At 42.0% G+C, this 16,754-nt stretch overlaps 1 protein-coding gene across 2 annotated transcripts in view; it reads left to right on the top strand.

The window, feature by feature from the left end:
- The window catches only part of OVOL1 (ovo like transcriptional repressor 1), an 88,264-nt gene that overhangs the window by 29,573 nt on the left and 41,937 nt on the right, over nt 1–16,754 (top strand). For both annotated transcript variants that reach the window (XM_073605250.1, XM_073605251.1), the window contains exons 2-3: nt 5,713–5,885; nt 13,146–13,320. In XM_073605250.1, the coding sequence (XP_073461351.1) occupies nt 5,713–5,885; nt 13,146–13,320 (348 nt within the window). The remainder of the gene's footprint in view (nt 1–5,712; nt 5,886–13,145; nt 13,321–16,754) is intronic.

Consider the following 16,754-nt stretch of genomic DNA (forward strand, 5'->3'; position numbering starts at 1 on the left):
TCCATTGTTCTTATATTCTGCTAACTAGGAATGCAAAAATAATGTAGATGCATATTCAGCCTGTTAAGGATCATTCAAATGGCAGATTAGTGTTGTCTTCTGGCAGTCAAACATTTGTTTTTCATTTCTAAAATGAGAATGCACCTCTCAAGTCAGATGCTGATTAGGTAATTTTGGCTGCATGCACAGGGGCTATGCTTGATCTCTATGCCAGGAGCTGGTAAAAAATAGAGCCAATTAAAAAGCTTGCTTTGGTACGTAATTATGCCTATTACAAGTGTATGGTGTTTAAAAGCATAAAAACATAAATTAATTCTATTGGTTAGAATGTTTATCTACTCTACCTGCTAATATAAACATACACATTTATATGCATTTGTGGGCATATGTGTATATATTATGCCAGTTACCTACAGTGCCTTGAAAAAGTATTCATACCCCTTTTACCCGCGTTTTTCTTCTTTTTCTCTTATCTTTTTTCTCTCTTTCTTTTTATGTGGTTCCTGCCCCCCCTCCCTCTATTTCTCTATTGGAGGGGAGATGATGGGAACTGATAAAATAAATTGCATTGTATATGTTTAAAGATAATGTTTGGAATTTTCTGAATCGCTGAAGATGATAATAAAAAGGAAAAAAAAAAACAACCAAAGACGTAAATGTATTTTATTGGAATTTTATGTGATAGACCAACACAAAGTGGCACATAATTGTGAAGTGGAAGGAAAATGATAAATGGTTTTCAAACTTTTTGACAAATATGTGAAAAGTGTGGCGTGCATTTGTATTCAGCCCCCCTGAGTCAATACTTTGTAGAACCACCTTTTGCTGCAAATACAGCTACAAGTCTTTTTGGGTATGTCTCTATCAGCTTGGCACATGTAGAGAGTGAAATGTTTGCCCATTTTTCTTTGCAAAATAGCTCAAGCTCTGTCAGAGTGGATGGAGAGCGTCTGTGAACAGCAGTTTTCATGTATGTTTAGGGTCATTGTCCTGCTGGAAGGTGAACCTCCACACTAGTCTCAAGTCTTTTGCAGACTCTAACAGGTTTTCTTCTAAGATTGTCCTGTATTTTGCTCCATCCATCTTCCCATCAACTCTGACCAGCTTCCCTGTCCCTGCTGAAGAAAAGCATCCCCACAACATTATGCTGCCACCACCATGTTTCACGGTGGGGATGGTGTGTTCAGGGTGATGTGCAGTGTTTGTTTTCTGCCACACAATGCGTTTTGCTTTAAGGCCAAAAAGTTACCTTTTGGTCTCATCTGACCAGAGCACCTTCTTCCACATGTTTGCTGTGTCCTCCACATGTCTTCTTGCAAACAGGACTTCTTATGGCTTTTTCTCAACAATGGCTTTCTTCTTGCCTTTCTTCCATAAAGGCCAATGTTTGTGGAGTGCAAGATTAATACTTGTCCTGTGGACAGATTCTCCCACCTGAGCTGTGGATCTCTGCAGCTCATCCAGAGTTACCATGGGCCTCTTGGCTGCTTCTCTGATTAATGCTCTCCTTGCCTGGCCTGTTACATTAGGTAGACGGCCATGTTTTGGTAGGTTTGCAGTTGCACCATACTCTTCCATTTTCAGGTGATGGATTAAACAGTGTTCCATGAGATGTTCAAAGCTTGGAGTATTGTTTTTATAACGTAACCCTGCCTTTAAACTTCTCCACAACTTTATCCCTGACCTGCATGGTATGATCCTTGGCCTGCATGATGCTGTTTGTTTACAAAGGTTCTCTAACAAGCCTCTGAGAGCTTCACAGAACAGCTGTATTTATACTGAAATTAAATTACACACATGTGGACTCTATTTACTAATTTGGTGACTTCTGAAGGCACTGGTTTCACTAGATTTTAGTGGGTAAAAGGGGGCTGGATATAAATGCATACCACACTTTTCGGATATTTATTTGTAAAAGATTTAGAAAATCATTTATCATTTTCCTTTCACTTCACAATTATGTGCCACTTTGTGTTGGTCTATCACATAAAATCCTAATAAAATACATTTATGTTTTTGGTCGTAACATGAAAAAATGTGGAAAATTTCAAGGGGTATGAATACTTTTTGAAGGCACTGTATCTCTAACTGCAGGTTTGGGACATTTTTTTTTATGGCTCTGGACACTGCTCTAAAACACAAAAGGAAATTCCACAGTGTTCACAGACACATTGGGGTTTATTTAATACAACTGGAGAGTGCAAAGTCAGCTTTTAACCTCAGCTTGTTCAATTAAGCTTTGGCAATAAAACCTGGAGGCCGATTGGTTTCTCTGCAGAAGTGAGACTGATTTTGCGCTCTCCAGCTTTAGTAAATAAACCCCATTGGCTGAAATAAAATTGCGTTCAGAGGCATAAAAGAAAATGAAAAATGCCTTTAAAAGCAACATTTGTTTGCTGTGTGCATGAGGTCTTTGTCTTTGGTCGCACACATTATTCATTGCTCCACCAGCATGCTTTGCACACTTTATTATTCGTCACCTTGATTTCAAGGTTGTATAAGGTGGCTTTATCCTATTATCTGTAACAATTGTACCCACTGACATGGCGCATCCCATGTCCTACTTAGACTAGTAGATGCATTGCAATTTTGTTTTGTTTTAAAGAGGATCTTCACTGTATCTGAGCACCACAAAGCAAAAAACACTATTTAATTATTTTTTAATATTCAAAGCAAACTCACCCAATCCAGCCATGTCTCCATGGTTTATTTTGTTAAGAGATCACTTAGAAAAAAACCTAGCATTTCTGGACATGGCCATCTTGAGTAAGGGCAGATGATTCATGTAGCATTTACATCCTGGAATCCATCTGCCCTTAGCTCAAGCATGCATGCAGGATAGTGTGCTCACCTGAGAAAACCCCTCCTCCTCTCCTCCCCTCCTGAGATGCGTGGCATCATTTGCCTAGGCAAATAATCAGGAAGTAACTGAAGAAATGTAATAAAAAATTTTAGAACAAGAGAATATGATATACTTTCCTATCTATCTACTAATGCTGGCAGCATGAGGATTAAAAATAATCAATGTTGATTGGGAGAGTGAAGTTCCACTTTAATGGCTCATTGGATACCTGAAAGAGATTGGATCATGCCTGCATGTCTGACAATCCTCTAACGTCTATGGTGATCTCCTGAATATAGGCATGAGATGCTTCAAGTTACTTAATATGGAACTAAACTCTCACAATAGAATACATAGCCTTTTACAACACAAAAGTGGTGAAATAAAAAATTTTAATAAAATTTTAATAAAACTGGTTAATAAAATACCAACTTTTTAAAATGCTTTTTTGTATTGTCCAAATCTCCTAGACTACTTTCATAAACTCAGGTTGGGTTCACACTTATGTAAATTGGATGCGGATATTCTCTGCATCGAATTTGCATGACAGAAGATTGTGACTGCCTCTCAATTGAGCTGGTTCACACATCTCCAAGGTGGCCACGGAGGGCACAGCAAAAGGGTCCTGTGCATTTTTGGCTCCGTTTCAGGTCCAAATTCAGACCTAATTCGGATCTGAAACGGTGAACGGGGATGCACATAGTGTGAACCCAGCCTTACTGTGGATGCATGATGTCCCAATGGCTTCTTGACTATGACAGATTGCACCAGTTTTCTGAGCATTGGTCAAATTGCTGTAGTTCAACTCAGGAGTGTGCAGTAAAGAGTGACAATGCTGCATCTGAACTGAGAGCTGTTACCCACAGGCCAGCTGAGCCCATCCAGCGCATTTCCCTGTGTATTTCCTCTGCCCAGGCAGCCTAGGTGCAGCAACCTCCTGTACTCAATAAGCAGCAGGACAGCTGCTTGGGGACCTGGAAGCTAGCAGTAGCACAGTCTAATTCAGTGATTTCCAGATTTCACTAGGATTGCCTAGGTATAGGATATGCATTCATTACATTGTCTAAGCTGCTCATTTCTAAATATGAAAAAATATCCATACCTGGAATTTAGATTTAAGTTCACACATGCATTATATGCACAATGCACCCTGGAGTTTGTGTTTTAAATCTCCTGTGCTGGGCACATTATTACTGATCCTTGGTGGACCCAGTAACAGGAATAGTTGTGGCAGCATTAGGGTACTTATGATTTTTAGTCATACAATCTGACACACTCCCCGGGGTTGATTTACTAAAATGGGAGAGTGCAAGATCTGGTGCAGCTCTGCATGGAAACCAATCAGCTTCCATTTTTTTTCCTCAAAACTTAGTTAAACAAGCTGAAGCTAGAAGCTGACTGGCTACCATGCACAGCTGCACCAGATTTTGCTCTCTCCAGTTTTAGTAAATCAACCCCTGTGCACCTTTTTTTTTTTTTTTTTTAAAGCCAAAGTATACTTAAGCCTAAGTTGGAATAGATATACAACTCTGCCTGCTGCCTGCGTCTCAAGTGTAATTGTATACAGTGGAACCTTGGTTTACGAGTAACGCGGTTAACTTGCGTTTTGAAAGACGAGCAACTTTTTTTTTTTAATTCTGACTCGGTTTGCGAGTGTTGTATCACAAAACGAGCAGAATTCAAGCTAATGGGGTGTGCAGTACCACATATGGCCAGAGGTGCGGGGGTGCCGGGGACACTCGGAACAGTTCAGAGCCGTTCCTTTCGGAAATACTCAGAAATACTCAGTTCCAGAGTGTTTCCAAGCCTTTCCGAGTTCAGCCGAAAAGGCCGAGCTGTCCGGTTTCCGCGGTTCTCCGGCGCCCTCCCCCACCTCTGGCCACATGTGGTATTGCATGTAGAAGAAGTCAATGTGGAACAAATTATCTTCGTTTCCATTGACTTTAATGGGGAAACTCGCTTTGATATGCAAGTGCTTTGGATTACAAGCATTCTCCTGGAACGGATTATGCTTGTAATCAAAGGTTCCACTGTATTTATATCCCAAATTAAGGTTAGAAAGGCCTTAAAGGCTTTTGTGACCTTTTGTAACATATTACATGTTACACCCATATTCAAGGTGTAACATGTTTCAAATGCATCAGGCCTGCACCCCCGATCCCCAATTTTGACATACCGTGGGAGATCAATCTAAACAAACACAGCCATATGGGGCTCTGCCTGCTCAGCCACATCATTCATTCACAGTGTCTTTGTGGCTGTCGGCTTGTAGTTCTTAATCAACTACAAGGTGCTGTTGATCGCTATTGGTATGTGCATTGAGCTTCCTGTCAGTATGGAACTGCCTGCCCGTATTGGAGGTACAGGCAGACAGCTACACAGACAGTTTGTAGGACCGTGGCATTACACCCACATTTTGTTGATCATGGCTGCAATGCTTTACAGTTCCCTAATAAAAAAATTATAAATGCATATTTTTTTACCTGCAAAAAATGTGCATTTATTATTTTTTTGTAAAAGTGAATTTAACTTTTAAGAAAGCAATTCTTTTTTGCTGACCCCATATTTCCATGATCCAGGTCATGTCAATGTTTTTGAAAAAGTTGTGTCTGTAAACAGATAATAAAAGTAAAACCTAATACAGCTCCCCGCCAAACGCGCAAAGGAGAAAAAAAACTGAGCAGTAACTTTACATATGGACTATGTACTGAGTGTCTGTCTTTAAAGGTAAATATTCTCATATATTGCCAGAATGATGACTCCCAGTGGATAAGTGGAGTGAATCTGCTGTGAATGTTGTTTCAGTTCGTCCTCTCACACAGCTTGCTCGCTTTGTGTTAACAGTCTCCATATTTATTTTTCATCTGCAGTGACCTTTCAGTATGTTGCCCGAAAGGAAGTTGAAGCAAAGTGTGAAAATGAGGTGGCTCTGGATTTGTCTCTTCATCACATTCGCTGCCTGGCAGAACCTTCCCCTTATCGAGAGACAGAGAGGAACATCATTCAAATACCTGAAACGCAAGACCAAAGGCCTTCAACGCAGGTAAGAATCAACATGCCTATATTTTATAATGGGGATGAGCAGGTTGTGTGGGAACAGACCAACTCCCACAGTAGTATAAACATTTGCATCAATGTGGCATCGTGGAATTGTGAATGTCCATACTTTTTTTTATCCTTCTTGAATTCTTGCAGAGCATCCATGTGCAAACAGCTCACCGGCAAATAAGTTCTCTCTGTTCTTCTCAGCTCAACCTCTTTGTCACTACCTGCTTAGATCACCAGGGGAATGTTGAACCTCATCAGTTTAAACTGTAGAGCAGGGGTCAAGCAACCTCGGCCCTCCAGCTGTTTTGAAACTACAAGTCCCATGAGACATCGCAAGACCCTGAGAATCACAGGCGTGACTCCTAGAGGCAGAGGCATGATGGAATTTCTAGCTTCACCACAGCTGGAGTGCAGAGGTTGCCAACCCCTGCTGTAGAGCATGGGTGCTCAACCTGTGGCCCTCCAGCTGCTGCGAAACTACAAGTCCCATAAGGCATTGCAAGGCTGACAGTTACAAACATGACTCCCAAAGGCAGAGGTGTGATGGGACTTTTAGTTACGCAAGGCCACAGGTTGAGCCAGTAGTGTATTTATTTTGTGCTGCCCTAGGCCTGACTAAACTTGTGTACCCCCTAATTTAAATATGACCCACCCCTTCCTGTCAAGGCCACAACTCTTTCTGTTTAAGACCTGCCTTGAAATTTTCTAGTGGGGGCACTAGTTCTGAGGGCCTTGCGACGGGGGTGGGGGGGTGGGTTGGGTGTCTATGCAAATCTATGCAAATTAATGGATTCCCTTAATTTGCATAGATTTCCTCTTACTTCCTGTTCGGCTATGGGGCAGGAAGTGAAGGGAAATCTCTACAATGGGATGGGGATGGTAAAAATAAACTGAAAAATAACTGAAAATAAATAAAAAATAAACTAACAGGGGCTATAACCCTCCCTTGTTCTATCCAAAATGAAAAAGAAAAGTGTTGCCTATAGTTCTACTTTAAGCACAAATTTCTGATTTTATAGAGAGGACTAAGAAGATAAAACCATGCCAATGGTGCAGCAGAAAACACTGGCAGGGACTCTTTCCGTGCTGCCCCCCTGCAAAGTGCTGCCCTAGGCCTGGGCCTTGTCGGCCTAGGCCAGGATACAGCATTGGGTTGAGCACCTATGCTGTAGAGTATCAGTGACTTTGAGTTGCAGCAGTGTCTAAGTACCACAGTGGATCACCTGAGCACAGGAAACTCACCTTACCGTTAACAAGCCTGGACTCTTCCACACACAGCAGGCTCTGTAGGCAACCATCTCTGTCGGGGCGTGCATATGTTATCTTGTTTTGTCTTCTTGCTCCACTCATCAACATCCCCTTCACAAGCCTTTCATTTGCATTTGTTGCTTGGGACAGATTCCTTTTTGTAAAGAAACCCAGTTATGTAAGCATGCAAAGAATATCTATCAGCATCTTACATAGCCTTTCATTTTGTGCCAACTATTCTTTCTTAACAAAGGTACACATAAGGTTACACCACCATATGTTAATGGTCTTGGTGCATTTACATTACAAGTATTGCTTTGAATTTTGGCTACAATCTATCCATTCTAATGTTATTTTACCACAAAATGTTTTTGCACATCAAAAATTTGCCATGCTCCCATAGAGGCAAGTGTTATACAGAGCTCTTAATATGGTTGATTTATGCACCTTTAATTAGGTCTTGGCCACCCTCTTCTATAGCATCTTCAGTGTGAGTGTTGGTCTCTCTGTGGCTTTTCTCCCAAGATTTCTTCCTTCCTTTCTCGAAGTGAATTTTCCATGTGGCTTCTGGGAAATTTGATGTAGCTTCCACATTCTGATTACTGAGCCAACAGCACTGTCTGGGACATTCAAATTTTTGTATATTGCATTTTATCCTTTCCCTAAGGCCCCTTTCACACGAGGCGGACTCCGTTTCTACGGAGCCCGCCTCGGTCTGTCGGCTCAGCGGGAGATCAGTCCGTTGATCTCCACTGAGCCGGCGGATGACAGGTCCCTCTCTGCTCACTGAGCAGGGAGGGGCTTGTCAGGCGCCACTGCTGCCTATGGAGGGATCGGATGAAAACAGACAGCATGTCTGTTTTCATCAGATCTCACCCGATCCGATCTGCCAGTGACGGACCTGGACGTAGAGCCATCCGTCTCCTTTTAGCGGATCGGACCGGGTCGGATTTCAGCGGACATGTCTCCGCTGACATCCGACGCTCCATAGACTAACATGGAGAGCCCGTTCAGGTCCGCCGTCAAAACTGACAGGTCCAATCGTGTGAAAGGGGCCTAAGATTTACATTTGTATTACTATATACAGTATTTCATAAAGAGCAGAAACTTTCCATGCTGATAAAATTGTGCAGTTACAAAATACACGTCATGGTGCCAGATGCTATCAAAAAGAGTTTTCCTGCAATAGGAAATGCACAAGTGCATTGTGAGAGATCATTTAGTTGTCAAGAGATGGAAAACGAAAATTGTAATGATATATTACAATTTATACAAAATTCTTGGACTTTAGGCTTCTGCTGCTGTCAATCACAGCCAGTGAGGAGGGAGCAGGGGCGGAGCCAAGCTATAGACAGGCCATAGACACACAGAAGTGGCTCAGGAGCGAGTACGCATGAGTGCCCCTAGAGCAAGCAGCTTGCTCTGGGGACACTAACCAGGGGGAGGAGCCAGGAGCGCTGGCAGGGAACTAAAAAAAAAGGAGGATCGGGCTGTTCTGTGCAAAACCATTGTACAGAGCAGGTATGACATGTTTGTTATTTAAAAAAAAAAAAAAGCTGAACCTTTATAAATGCTTTATATCTCATCTTCCTAGATTTCTCTCTAGTTAACAAACTTGCTGTAATACATGGTGTCAGATGGCACATACCAGTTCCACAGTAAAAATGTCAAAAGCCTAACTATACTGAACTTGTTTGGATTAGTGCATTTCCAGCTCACTGTGCTCCAAGCCTCAGTAATTGGTAGATGAACTTTCCCAGCTTCCTGAGTTCCAAGCCTCTTTGGATCACTCTTCCAGCTACAGGCATTCAACTGACCAAGCCTTCCTGTCAGCCTTTTTCCAGTAGTACTTATTTGATCTTGATCTCTCCAAAGGATGCAGTGTCACACACATTCTTTTGCCCTTACTCCAGAGCTTATACTCTCCTTGAAGGCAAAACAGAAAGAAAACTTTTCCTTGTGCAGTACAAACATAAAAGAGCTTTATTTGTGTTTAAAAGTACTACTCACAAGTGTACAGTCTATCCATGCATTCAGAAGGAAGCCAACTACCCACTTGTAACACCCAATTGGGACTTCCACTACAAAATGGAATCCAACAGGGTATGGTCCTTTCCTTCCACAAAAAATTGTCTCTCGTAACACAATGCATTTAGAAGATTCAGACACCTTCATCAGGGAATAAAGAGCCAACTTCTATCCCATTTTTTATATATACATGTAAACCAGATCCATTAATCCCTCCCTTAATGGGCAGTATTAGTTAACTCCTTGTGCACAGAATAAAATGAAGGTCCCTTACTCTAATGATGAAACAAATACCTCAAGCTGCATCACCTGGTCAGCAGAGTGGTCAAGTGGTCAGCACTCTCGTAACCTCAAGGTCACAGTTCAAACCACAACACCACTCTGCATGAATCTTCCCCAGGGAACATGCAAATATACATGTAAAATATTGATACTATACAAACCACTGTAATATAAAAAGGTTTTCCATACTATAAATACCACTTTTACAAAAAAAGTAAAACAATATGAAAATGCTTATAAGAAACAATTTATATTATAATCTACATTCAGACCTTTTGGAGCCAAGGTCCCTAACGATGGCTCCACTCACCCTCTTTTTGATCCAAATACATAATAGGGTCACCCCCTTTCCACTTAGCTGACACTTTCTTTGTTCGTGTGTTGTGAATGGGTCCTAAAGTCATACACAAGCAATTAACAAGAAATTACACATTTCTTTAGACTATTACCTTATGTCCAGGGCCGTCATAACGCATGGGCTAACTTGGGCACTGCCCTGGGGGGTCCAAGGTGCATGGGGGGCCCCTGCAGTCTCCCCCCACAGTCTCAGGTGCTTCTTTGGCACTTTGCATGGGTTAAGGAAGGCCCCCCAAGGTAGGGCATTGTACTGCTGCTGCTTGTGTGGCCAGGATGTTTACTGCTTTGATCACATGGGATGAATAGGAGAGGAGGACAGCTGGGTTCGAAGCAGTATACATCCTGCCCACACAAGTAGCAGCAGTGGTAAGATTGTGGCTGGATCTAAGGGGTGCTGGGTTGGGCTGGTCTGTCCCCCAGATTTGAGTTTCACCCCCAAAAGCCTCCATATGCTCCCATCCCTGCTGGTACACAGCTTGAGCACAGCACTAAGAGCTTATCCTTACCCATTTGATTCACCTACACACACAGCTACTGTGCCTTTCTACATGCCCTTACTTTGTTCTCCTGCCCGTCCTGTACTGTGCCCTCCTACCTGCCCTGTACTGTGCCCTCCTGCCCACCCCATGCTGTGCCTTCCTACCTGCCCTGTACTATGCCCCCCCACCCACGCTGTACTGTGCTCTTCTACCCTTACTTACTGTGCTCTCCTGCATGACCTGTACTGTTTTTACTAGAAAATTACTTAGAACCCCCAAATATTTTATATATATATATATATATATATATATATATATATATATATATATATATATATCTGTATATATATATATATATATATATATATCTGTATATATATATATATATATATATATATATATATATTTTAGCAGAGACCCTAGAGAATAAAATGGGGATTTTTGCGCAGAGGTTTTTCAAACGCAATTTTTTTGGAAAAAATACACTATATAATCCATTTTTTTTTTGTTATAATATACAAGATGATGTTACGCTGAGTAAATAGGTACCTAACATGTCACGCTTGTGGAATGGCAACAAACATTTGTTTACAGGTTACCTGTTTACAGTTACAGAGGAGGTCTAGTGCTATAATTATTGCTCTTGCTCTAATGTTTGCAGCGATATCTCACCCCATGTGTGGTGCAAACACAGTTTAAATATGCATGCACGACTTACATATACGTTCGCTTCTGCGTGCGAGCATGGAGGGATGGGAGGGCTTTCATTTTTTTTTCTTCTTCTTTTTTACTTTTTATTTTTACACTGTTCCTTTACTTATTTATTATTTTTTTATCACTTTTATTTCTATTACAAGGAATGTAAACAATATTTGTAATAGAAATAAGGGATGACAGGTCCTCTTTATGGAGAGGTCTGAGGTCTATGAGACCCAAAATCTCTCTACTTTTAAAAGCAAAAGATTAAAAATAAAACAATCTTTTGCTTTATAAAGAAAATTTGTTTACTTGCGCCCTAGACCGGAAGTGACGTCATGACATCTCTCCGGTCCTCCTAGGTCATAGAGGTGATTAGAGATGATCTGGTCTCTGTTCACCTCTCTAACCAGTCGTGTCGAACCATCGGATCATTTCCCTGGCTCACTGGTATGAACGGTAAGCCCGAGAAACATTGGTGAGCGGCGGGAGGAGGACCCCTCTCGCTGCTTATGAAAGCTATTCATCAGCTAATTAGCCGCTTGGATCACTTTCATGAGAAAGAGAATCACCGTCTGAAAAAAAAAAAAAAAAAAAAATGGGGTTATGGCTAATAGTTTCAGCCATAACCCCAGTAAACCACTTGAAAGCTGCAACATATATATACGTATTGCGGTGGACGTGTGGATAATTTAGGCACACCCACTTTTTGCAGTGAAAACCGTCTCCCTAGTAGGGGCCCCAGTGCATTACTTTGCCCAGGGACCCATGATTCTGTTAAGATGGCACTGCTTAATATACTTGCAAGGTCGGATCTGCCAATCTAGTGTATTTATGTGAAGTAATTGGAGAGGGTAGGAGACGGGTGATGCAACCAAAGGCTGTTCTGCTTATTTTGGGAGACACCAATAGTGGTTTTCTATTATGGCCAATGTATTGTTTTCCCCAACAACGCCTGCTGGTGTCATTAGGCAGGACCAACAAACTGGAAATCATCACCTCATCTAAGAAAAAAGAGACAGATCAGATGACTATCATCGCATGTCTATGGGTATCCTAAATCAGAGGTGTCCTTCAAATTTACAACCTACTTAGAGCAGTGGTCTCCAAACTGTGGCCCGCGCCAAGATGAGGCCCTTCACCTGTCTTAATCTGGCCATTGGAGCACTTTTACACCAACTGACCCCAATGATTGAGCACTATTCTTCTCATTAATATCAACAGTGGGGCACTATTCTTTCCATTGAAACCAATGAAGGGGCATTGATGCTGGGGCATTTTTCTACTTCCACTGGCCACAGTTTGCCCCCCCTAAAGCCTGAAGGATAGTAAATTGGCCCTTTGCTTAGAAAGTTTGGAGACCCTTGCTTTAGAATAAAACTGTAGAGTGGAAGAGGGTCAGCCTATGTGTTTGCCCTTCTCCAGCACTGATAACTCTGCAATACACTGCTGCTGCCATGTTCTCCACCACTCCTTCTTGTCTGGCATCAGGGCCACTGATGATGTAAACTGACTCTTTAAAGAAGGAACCTAAACTGTGGAAGCTGTGCGCAAAAAAAGGGCAAGCAGAGAGAAACAGAATAGTCATCAGTATGACCTATAGGCTCCTTGCAGCTGATTTTTTCCCCATTACTGACTTGATGATGCCTTGTTTTGTATTTTTTTCTGGTGTAGACGTGGCCATCTTGGTAGAGGAAAAGCGTTGCTTCCTCATGTTGGAGCCTGCTTCCCTCTAATGACAGGACAGGTCAAAAAAGCACAGAACCACAAAACGAATGAAGCAGAAATAGGTGCATTGTTACACTGTGGATCCTAAGGTATATCTTCTTCTCCTCCAACATGGAGAACTGTGATCAGCACCATAGTGACATCACCAAACCTCACTCCATATATTTTGAGAAGAGCAGCAACAGGCAGAGGAGCTTGAATTACAAATAGCATTTCTAGATGCTCCCTATAACATAGTAAAACTTCACTTTTTGAGTTCAGGTCAACTTTAACTTGATCAAAATCTACTTGATAGCTATTCTTAAAAATATTAAACATTAAGATGAAAATTTTAATGAGAATGTTGTGAGTTCCATTGTTGTTTTTCATACTGAAGTAGACAAAAGCATACAGTGAATGTTGTTTTGTGATGCATATTTTCCTGCATCTCACATTAGGAGGAGCAGAGGATGCTGTTCTGCTGTACTCTCTGTGACAAAAGCTTTTCATACCAGCGGATGTTAAATCGTCATATGAAGTGTCATAGTGAAGTGAAGAGGCATCGATGTGAACATTGTGGGAAAGGTTTCAATGATACATTTGACCTCAAAAGACATGTCCGTACCCATACAGGTGAGAACAACATCAATGACCATCAATGACAAGATAGAAGGGAAAAGGTGAAAATAAGTATAGCACTACAAAATCATATAGAATTACTTTTTATGTTTTACATATATTTATTAACCACTTAAAGACCAGCCTCGTTTTGGATTTTAGGTGTTTACATGTTTAAAACAGGTTTTTTTGCTAGAAAATTACTTAGAACCCCCAAACATTATATATTGTTTTTTTTCTAACACCCTAGAGAATAAAATGGCGGTTATTGCAATACTTTTTTTTGCACCGTATTTGCGCAGCGGTCTTATAAGCGCACTTTTTTTGGAAAAAAATCACTTTTTTGAATAAAAAAATAAGACAACAGTAAAGTTAGCCCAATTTTTTTTTATATTGTGAAAGATAATGCTATGCCAAGTAAATTGATACCCAACATGTCACGCTTCAAAATTGCGCCCGCTCGTGGAATAGCGTCAAACTTTTACCCTTAAAAATCTCCATAGGCGACGTTTAAAAAAATTCTACAGGTTGCATGTTTGGAGTTACAGAGGAGGTCTAGGGCTAGAATTATTGCTCTCGCAATACCGGTCGCGGCGATACCTCACATGTGTGGTTTGACCACCGTTTTCATATGCGGGCGCTACTCACGTATGCGTTCGCTTCTGTGCGCGAGCTCGTCGGGACAGGGCGCTTTAAATTTTTTTTTTTTTTTTTTTATTATTTATTTTACTTTATTTTATTTATTTTTTCACTGTTTTAAAAAAAAAAAAATTTGGATAATTTTTATTCCTATTACAAGGAATGTAAACATCCCTTGTAATAGAAAAAAGCATGACAGGTCCTCTTAAATATGAGATCTGGGGTCAAAAAGTCCTCAGATCTCATATTTAGACTAAAATGCAAAAAAAAAAAAAAAAAAAAAAAGTCGTTTAAAAAAAATGACACAAAAAAAATTGTGCCTTTAAGAGAAGTGGGCGGAGCCGTCGTAATGACGTCGCTCCGGCCGTCACATGGTATAGAGACGGGTGGGGGCCATCTTGGCCTCACTCGTCTCAGTACCTCAGCGGTGACAGGTCCCGATCTCCTCCGCCGCTACCGACGGCTCCGGTAAGCGGCGGAGGGTGCGGGAGAGCGGCGGGAGGGGGGATGGCACCTCTCCCGCCGCCGATAACGGTGATCTCGCGGCGAACCCACCGCTGAGACCACCATTATCGTGTACAGAACCGCTCGCTGTAAAGATGGATATCTCGGTTGTGGCAGCAGCTGCTGCCGTTACCGAGATATCCATCTTTAAAAAAATGACGTATATATACAGTGAGCGGTCGTGAAGTGGTTAATCTCCTTGACACCTACACTTTAACGCATTTTTTAAATGATATCACATATTTCTAGCCCTGTATCTTATTTGTAAGAATAATCATGTTTCCTGATGCTCAGTAAGTGGTGCATGGTATGAAGGTAAAATCAGTAAAGCCTATTTTAATGCTTGGATTGATGGGCAGGCAACCAACAGATGAGCCTAGAAAAAAGGCTCTAACATTTGATCATTTAGGAAAAAAAATCATAAAGGAGAAGTGGGTCACAGAAGCGCACAGCTGAGAGCCTGAACCAGCTGCTCCACACTCCAGGACTCCAGTGGAGAGCTGTGGGGCAGAGCACAGAGCAGTGCCCATACTTAGAGTAAACCCGAGAACTGTGCAATCAGCGGTCTTTGATCGCTCAGTTCTCAGTGTAGAGCTGGCGGGGGACAGCTGCAGCATTGCATTGATGCTGCAGCCATATAGGTGAGTATGTATGTTTATTTATTTTTTAATTTTATTCCAGAACTTCTCTTTTAAGAACAGAAGAGTTAAAGAACATTCGAGCAATAGAGAAAATAGACTAACACTGTAGCCCAACAAAAATTTGACCAGATGAGGAAATAATATGAGACCTGTGCACTTTGTACAAAATGTATGGAGATTTCAGCGCTCACCGGACAGTGTAATGATTCAGCTACTGAAAATGGTGAACTGCTATACAGAATTGATGCAATGATGCAGAAACAGAACGCTGTAGTTTACCACATAGGTGATCTGTTGCTCATCTGTGAAGGGTTTCAATTTGGTAAATTAAGTTCCCTCTCTGCAACATTGTAACAATTCTGTATAGCAGTTCACTCTCTGCAACAGCTGATTCATTAAACTGTTAGCGGGGAGCACAGGAATCTCTATTAGTACCTAGTGCAGGGGTCTCCCTCATAATATTTTCTCTTCTGACTGATTGTTTTAACCTATAATGTTAAAGGGTAAGTTCACCTTTACGACCGGATGCAGGAGAGGGTGAGCGTGTGAGAGTGAGTGTGCCGGGTGTCTCCTCTCCTTACCTTCCCATCGATCCTGAAGTGCCTGGCGCGACGAGGAGGCTGGTGCGGGGCTCGCTTGTGAGGCTGTCGGCATCTTCCCTTGGTTCTCCCCGGGGATTACTGTTTTGCTGGGCGCTCGCGATTGGAGTTGTCTCTCCCCGTCTCCCTGGACCGAATGCCGAGCTGAAGCCAAAACTGAGATGAAAGTCGGGCAGCATACGGAGCCGCCCGCGATCTCACTGGATTTTGCGGGATTTACGGCCGAGACCTGCAGCTGAGGTTACGAGCTGTCTTGCCGACACGGAGGAGGCCATCATTGTAATACATAAGGAGGAGAAAGATCAAGTGGATGTCTCCTCTTACCGCCCTATCTCACTATTATGCACTGATGTAAAAATCTTGGCCGAAGTGCTAGCAACCCATCTAAACAGATGTATTCAAAATTTGATACACCCTAATCAGTCGGGCTTCATTCCCAACAGATTAACTAGTACCAACATTAGAAGAGTCTTTTTAAACATGCAGATTCCAACTGGCAATGCAGGTTCTAGGGGCATTTTGGCCTTGGACGCTGGCAAGGCCTTCGATAACTACTTATGGAGTGTGCTAGAGAGATTTGGGTTTGGCCCTTCCTTTATCAGGTGGGTGAAATACTTTACAGCGAACCAAGAGCTAAAATAAAAATTAACAATGAATATTCAGAATTATTCCAGTTGGAGAGAGGGATGAGACAGGGCTGTCCTTTGTACCCTCTATTGTTTGCTCTTGCAATGGAACCACTAGCAATTATGACTAGATCACGGCTAGATATACACAGGTTCCGGTGGCAAATGAAGGAGGACAAGATAGCACTGTACGCGGACGACATTCTGTTTTTTCTTGGAGATGTTGAAACCTCGCTAGACAACGTGATACAAATGGTTGGTGAATTCGGGCAATTCTCTGGTCTGGTTGTCAACTGGGAGAAATCGGCTCTGCTACCGGTTGACCCACTGGGTAACCAGACACCGCCTGGAGCTCCCCACTTGAAGGTGGTTGCCAAGCTGAAATATCTCGGTGTCTGGATTACGAGCGACATTAACCAGTATATCAATGATAACTTAGT

Source organism: Aquarana catesbeiana, linkage group LG11, assembly GCF_042186555.1.
Source record: "Aquarana catesbeiana isolate 2022-GZ linkage group LG11, ASM4218655v1, whole genome shotgun sequence".
Taxonomy (NCBI): domain Eukaryota; kingdom Metazoa; phylum Chordata; class Amphibia; order Anura; family Ranidae; genus Aquarana; species Aquarana catesbeiana.